Source organism: Chlorocebus sabaeus, chromosome 10, assembly GCF_047675955.1.
Source record: "Chlorocebus sabaeus isolate Y175 chromosome 10, mChlSab1.0.hap1, whole genome shotgun sequence".
NCBI lineage: Eukaryota > Metazoa > Chordata > Mammalia > Primates > Cercopithecidae > Chlorocebus > Chlorocebus sabaeus.
Window position 1 is genome coordinate 13,368,917 of NC_132913.1, and position 7,040 is coordinate 13,375,956.

General features: G+C 45.5%; 1 protein-coding gene across 1 annotated transcript; it reads left to right on the forward strand.

Moving 5' to 3' along the window:
* The first annotated feature begins 2,075 nt into the window (after positions 1-2,075).
* LOC103216937 (uncharacterized) lies at positions 2,076-5,526 on the forward strand. The gene is made up of 3 exons (XM_037988157.2): positions 2,076-2,324; positions 3,174-3,226; positions 5,126-5,526. The coding sequence occupies exons 1-3, from the start codon at positions 2,076-2,078 to the stop codon at positions 5,253-5,255; spliced, it is 432 nt and encodes a 143-aa protein (XP_037844085.2). The 3' UTR covers positions 5,256-5,526.
* Positions 5,527-7,040: the final 1,514 nt, after the last annotated feature.

Below are 7,040 nucleotides of genomic sequence, written 5' to 3' on the forward strand. Positions count from 1 at the left end.
CACAGGACCCATTAGGGGCAGGGCGCAAAGGAGAAAACTTCGTAAGGATAGGGAAGTGCAGCCAAATGAGCAGAGGGAATGAGAGACAGGGAGCAAGAAGAAAGGACATGCAGGGAAAGGAAGAAGACAATAAAGGAATATTGCAAAAGATGAGATGGAAGTGAAAGAATGAAGAGGATCCCAGCCAGTATGAAGAAGCTTGTGAGTGTGCGTGTGTGCGCACGCGCGTGTGTGCACTTACATCAGAGACATACAGGGGTGGGGTGAACTCTGCGCAAGGCATTGAGATGGTCACTTTATAGTCCTTATCTCATTGAGTCCTTATATCAATCTTGTGATCATTACTATTCCCATTTTACAGATAAGGAACTTAGAGAGATAGATGGAAGCCAAAAGACCCAGGTGATATATGATGGAAACCATGCTGCCCCCAGTGCACCACAGGAGAGGCAGAGCTGTCCTTTGCTGCTGGTGAATCAGTCCCTCCAATGCCCCTCTTCGTCTTCCCCCTGTGTCAGGCTATTGGATCATTGCAGCACCCCCTGGGGCCCCAAAGCCCTAGCCTCACCACCACAGCGAGGATTTCAACTGCCAGCTCTGACTGAGGCTAAGGTTGCTGGCATGAAATCAAGTCTGCCATTAGCACAATGTCCAGGGAACATTTGGTCAGCTCTCTGTCCTCTCAGCCCAGGTACAAGGGGGTTATGTTAATTAAATAAATCTAATCATGGAAATGAACTGACCCAGGTGATGGGCACAGCACTCAGCTCCAAGTTACTGGTGATTGTCAGAAAATCCAATTAAGATAGAGCTGAGCCTACTGTGCTTCATACAGATAATTGAGGGCAAGGGTAGGGGCTAAGGGGAAGCTAAGAAAGGAAATCATGTCTTAATATCCATTAAATCAATCTCCCTCTTAAGCAGTGCCAGATAGAGTCCAGGAAGAAACTAGAGGAGAATTTAATGGAAACTAGGTACAAGCCTGCTTTAACATTTTCCTGAGATTCTGGCTGGGGGGCATATGGCAGGCACAGGAGACAAGGACAGGCAAGCCTATGTGTCATTTAGGGAGCCATGGACTAGGACTGTGGAGGCCCAAGGTCAAGTCTGTTCTGGTCTCCATCACCAATTCACCACTTGATATTTGACACTGTCCTATCTGAGCCTTAATAAAATGCAGCACTAGACCTGGAGCAAAACCACCTGGTGGCTTTGAAGACCGTCAGCAGGAGAGGGGGAGAAAACGAAAATACAGGAATTTGAGACAAATCTACCAACCTCATCACAGTGAGCTTGTGTTCGTTCATTATGATACAGCACATAGAAAACGCGGGGTTGCTCAGGACGGGGAAAGGATTTGTTTCTTTCCTTCGTCCATTTGAAATTTATTGAGCAACTATATGTTCCAGGCTACAGAAACAAATACTGCATGGTCCTCGACCCAGAGAGAATCTCTTATAGGCCATGGGAGGCTGAGAGGTGTCTGTTTTTCTTCCCAGTATATCCTCAACATGTAACAACAGGTTACTACTTAAATATAGTAGATGCTCAATAAATATGTGTTGATTAAATAAATCAATTTTATTCAAGACAAGTACGTACATTTTCAACAAAGCATTTTAAAGCTATAAGGAAGAGAAAAGTGTCCTGGGAACTCAAATGTGGGGCCCTCACCCTACTAGGGAAGCAGAAGGAAGGAGCATCCCGTCCAAAGATTCCCAAAGGGCGCCGGACTGGACTGCGTGCTGCGGGTAGGGGGGTGGGTAGAAGTCTTCGGATAAAAGATGGGGAAAACAGACCCAAGCAGGTCTCGCTGGCCAGTGACACTCCGGAAGCATGACCCATGGAAGGATCCAAGGCTGAGTGATCTGAGGTAGCCCTACAGGGAGATACTCTGCCAAAATCCAGCCACGAGAAGGAGGGAGGAGGCGGGGAACCAGTAAATAAGATTTGGTTTAGGCCGGAAGAACGGGCTGCGCCAACAACGAGAAAATAAAGTGGTGAGCAGGGGAGGGTGCAGCGCGGGCTAGAAGGGCGAGGAACTTGAGAACCACGGGCGCGGGAGACTGCCGGGGATGCAAGCCCGGAACTGGCTGAGGGTTGGACGGGCGCATGCGCGCGCGCAGCTGACACGCCGGCTGATGAAACTGACAAAGGCGAGAGCGCGCGCAGCCCCACTGCCGCGGTGTTCGCACCGCCGGTACGTCCTGCCCTGCCAGGGGGCGGGATCGTGGAGCGCCTCACAGAACTGCACGCAAGCAAAAACAAAGCCATCTCTCCGAAGCAGAAATGGAACAGACGTGGCCGGGGAAAGCCAAATATTTGTGAGATGATGTGAACAAAGGGGAAAAGTCAATCCAGGGAAGTTTGAGTTTCTGGTTGGAGCCTTCAACGGCTCTGAACGGTGGGTACTTTAAGAGAACGTCCTTTGCCCCCGTTCTCCCTCTCTCCCCGAAGAAAAATAAATCCTTGGCAAAATGAGACTTGACGGCATGAAAAGAGGGTCTCCAGACTGTCCTAGCTGGCGCAGGCGGGGGCGGGGCCGAGGTGCCGCTTGGTGACACTGCAGCCTCGGCTCAACACTGTCACCCAGAAAGGCCCGCCAATGCCTTTATGCAGGGAACGTGGCTCTTAGCAGAGTCTGAACAGGCACAGGGCCAAGGAAATCTTTGTTTTTGTTTTGTTCTCTAGCCCTTCCTGCCAATACACCAGGGATACAACTCCTTGGTATTTCTGCCTTACAATTGCTCCTTATACCCCACCCTGATCCTCAGCACTGCAGCTCCCACCGCCACCGCCTGCTGTGAGTCACCTCCCCCCCTCCCTTTTTTAAACCAAACAGCAAGGTCATATTGCAGTTATCCATAAATGCAAAGCCAGGAAGCCACCAATACCTGTTTGAGAAGATGGCATTTTAATTAGCACACTCCAGCTGCCATAAACCCGGGCTCCTGCCCCACCTCTCCACCCACGCCCCTCCGGCCCCCCCACCTCCAGCCCCCGCCGTGCCCTCTCTCAACCTCCCTGCTCACCCCCATCTATGTAAAAAAGCCATAAAGGCTCTCTCCAATCGCCTTCTCGGAGGGAGTTTTTGCAACCCCCACAACACAGGTTGATTGGAAAGGTCTCTCTCCTGGATAACAACAATTCAATGTGCCTTGACATTTTAATAGCCTGCCGTCCTGGTGAACACAATCGAGCAAGGCAGTGAAGCAAAAATCATTAGGTAAGCAAGATAATCTAAGCGGAATCTGCCGCCTGCAGGCTCACATCTGGGGGCAGGTTGCACAGCTGGGCCGTCCACAAAGCTGGGCTCCTCCCGTCCTGCAGCGCCTTTGTATAAGAGTACCAATATATACACTTGTTTAGCTAGAGACACACACTTGTGCACAGGTTTTTGGTAGATAAATACAGTCAAGCAAGTGTACAGACCACTGACGCCCCAACATGAAATAGCGTGAGAGTACACAAATTTACCACGAATCAAAATATCCACTGTCCCAGCAAAGCGCCACCAAGATAAACGTACTGCTCTAAGCGCAGGTTTGCTATATCAAAGAGAACAAGGCAAATATTTGTTAGGATTCCTAATGCCAACCATGTAAAGACTTTCCATACACACACACACACACACACACACATACACACACGCATTCATTTATGTAAATATTTTGAATATAATGCCATGGCTAGATATATAATTTAAGCATAATATATAACATAAAATATTTATACTTATGTTTGCAGGGAACTGCTATTAAAGCTTCACATCTAATAACTCATTTAATCCTCAAAACGTGGGTACTGTTATTATCCCCACTTTACAGATGAGATAACTGAGGCACAAAAGTTGGAAACAGCTTGCCCAAAGTCATCTTCTAATAAGTGGTGAAGCCAGGATTTGAATCCAAGCAGTCTGGCTCTAGAGTCCAGTCTGTTACCCATTAAGTTATGCTGTTTCATAAAAAGTAAATCACACAAGTAGATATAAAATGTGTTGCAAGTCTTCACAAGGTCAGTGCATTCCATTATGAATGTATATATTTATGTACATGCATAACACACACATGTTTGTGTGAACAGTCAAAAGGTACAAGGAAGTATGTCTGACTTCTTTTTAACATAAACACCTGCCTGCACTTGTATATTCATGTATTGAGCATCTTGTGAGTCCCTAGGCCATGTGCTAGGGTACTGAGGATACAATAATTAATTAGACACAATGGCCACCCTCAAGAACTCATCACCTATGAAAGAGTCAAACAAGCGAATAGATGCTTAACCTTGAGGGTGAGAGGTTACAGGCTGACACAGAGCTGCAGAGACTAGGAGGGCCCCTTCCCCCACCCATCCCCACCCTCCTGACATATCTTGCACCAGAATCTTCCAGGGAAGCCACACACTTATTCCCATGAGGTTGTCATCACTCAGAATACATTGAGGGTTCCATTTGGGAATTGCCCTCTAAACCATTTTATAAGCTGCCCAAGAAAATGATTGTTGTTATTTAATAATTACATATAATAGGCACACTCACAGCCCTTTCTTAGGAAGGAGGCAGGAGTGACATCACAAAACCCAGGGACCAACAGATGACAGAAAATTCTCCTGTTGGAGTCCAACTCTCCCCAGCTGGTCCACGCCCCTCCCTCTCCTTCTGCACACAAGTCCCCCAGCATAGATCCCGTTCCCTGGATGCTGACTTGGCAAGCTATTCACTTTATGAATATGACCCTCAGAGGGGAGAGCCCCTCTCAGCAGCCCCCGAACTATGTTATCACCATTATTAAGGAGCTTAAAGAGGAGCTGGGAGGACGAGACACCGCTGGAATTGCAGCCTGATTGTGATTGATGTGTTCCTATTAGCGCCTCAGTGTTATCTCTCTGGATAGCAAGAACAGCCAGTGGCTTGTAACACAACAGATTACCTGAGTTCTCAGCCTTAGAAGGATGTTTAAATAAAATATAGTCCCTCTTAGCAAGAGGCTCATTTTCTCCACGAGGCTCCCAGGCTATTTCATGTCAGCTCTGATTCGCTGCGACTCTCCTCAGTAAACATGTCTTATCATTAATAATTCTTTACAAGCACAATCTTCAAGAGTCCTCTCTCTCTCTCTTTCTCTAGGTGGCTGGACTCAGACACATCACGCTCCAGTTTGGGTTCCAAGGTGCTTCTCTCTGGATTTTCACCTGCCTTGCCAAAAATGATTGATTACGCTGGGCCAACTGGGTGTCCGGCAATACCCAACAAATGACTTTGGCCCCTAACAGCAGGCCTTGGCCAGATAGAAATCAATATTTCACCATTAAAATCTATCAAAGAAGAGTTAAGGCACCATCTGTCCCTGCCGCCTCTCTATGGTGTGTGAACATTAAATCCGACACTTGTACTACATGGGTAATCAATATATAGTGGTTCACAGATCATTTGTGGTCCCCTTTTAGCAGTGATGGATGTCTGGAATCATTGTGATTCATTTTGTCAGACCATTAAACAAGATTCTGTCCAGTTCCTTCCTGATTTCATTTAGAGGATCATTCTTCACAGTTCATAAGAGGGAAACGATTTTACCAATCTGCTTCTATTTCAATAAGTCACTTTATAGAGATTTTGTGTCCTCCAGACTGTAAAAATTCTGGAGAGAGAGTACAAACAGACCTCTAAAACTATTCACTGCATGACATATGCATAAAGTGTGAAGAGAGGAATGTAAATATGTTTACCTCTTTATCTGCAAATGTTGGTTTTAACCCCCTCCTAGCTGGAGAGCTGGCCACGGTACTCCAGGCATCGACCTGCTATAGCAGGAGGCAGCTAAAGTTTGGTGACTAGGGACTAATTTACAGGGATGACGAAAATCCCCTGACCCCTTATGAGCATGGTGGAAAGCAAATGGGAATGGCTCTTCCAGGGGCCACATTTTAGAGACTTTCATTTCTATAGTCAAGATGTCCTTGCCCCTCACGCAAATAGTTGGCAAATGCCTCTGTACTCTCAGACAGCATGCTGACCCAAGAGAAGCAAGACTGACCTTGCCCTTGAGGGCAGGAGTATGGATGACCAGGAAGGTCTTGCATGACAATATGGCTACCATCTGTGAAGCACCAAAAACCTGTGTCAGGCCCCATACTTGCACGATTCTTGCCCTCAACAATCCTGAGAGATAGGTACTATTATCTCCACTTTCCAATAAGGAAACTGAGACTCCAAAAAGTTAAATAACCTGCCTAAGATTATTCTAATCAGGGAATGTAAGAGTCAGGACCCAAACTTGGGCCTGTCTGATGCCAGCCTCCACATGAACTGTAGTCAGATCTCAGCTGGTGGCCATTAATCTGCAGAGGATTTTGTTTCAACCCAAGTGAATTTCCTTTAATGCTCCTGGATGTCTTACTTGCATCAACCAAATATGGTGTTACTAGGAAATAACATTTTTTTCTATCCTTATTTTAAGTAAATCTACAGTAAGTTCACTAAATTATGCACTCCAAAACAAAACACTGGATTTTAAACTATTTTCTGCTTTTGGATTATTGGACAACTACATCACTGTTGCTGATATTAGTGTAGATAAGAAGATGTTGATTTAACTGTTAACATAAGTATATATACATATACATACAGACTTACATAATTTATATATAATTATTGTATGTCACATAAATATATATAACTTAAAAGACCTTAGAGATAATTTAGCTTTTCCTTTTTTTTCCTGTGCTTTTAAAACAAAGCAACGGAGGCTCTGCAGGAATAAAAAGCTGGTCCGGGGACAAGAATCTTGTTTTCTGATTCCCAAGTCAAAATGCTTTACCAAAAAAGTATAAATAATAGAACATGACATAATTACGAATTTTTGGTGACATATTTGTTGAGGGCATGAGTGGAGACAGTTGTATTCATTTTGCAGTTTACAGAAGAGGAAAACAGCCAATGCATTCTTACTTCCACTTCAATTCACTAACCACTATGCCATCCTGCCTGGAGATGGGCGTTCCTTTAGATAACAGTAGAAAATAAGGTAGGTCGCATGACTTTA

Excerpts from the sequence above, each read along its gene's own strand:
- LOC103216937 (XM_037988157.2), top strand. The coding sequence starts at position 2,076 with ATGCAAGCCCGGAACTGGCTGAGGGTTGGACGGGCGCATGCGCGCGCG. Across the intron at positions 2,325-3,173 it reads CCGGGGAAAGCCAAATATTT|CCTGCCGTCCTGGTGAACAC; the intron begins GTGAGATGATGT and ends ACATTTTAATAG. Across the intron at positions 3,227-5,125 it reads AGTGAAGCAAAAATCATTAG|GTGGCTGGACTCAGACACAT; the intron begins GTAAGCAAGATA and ends CTCTTTCTCTAG.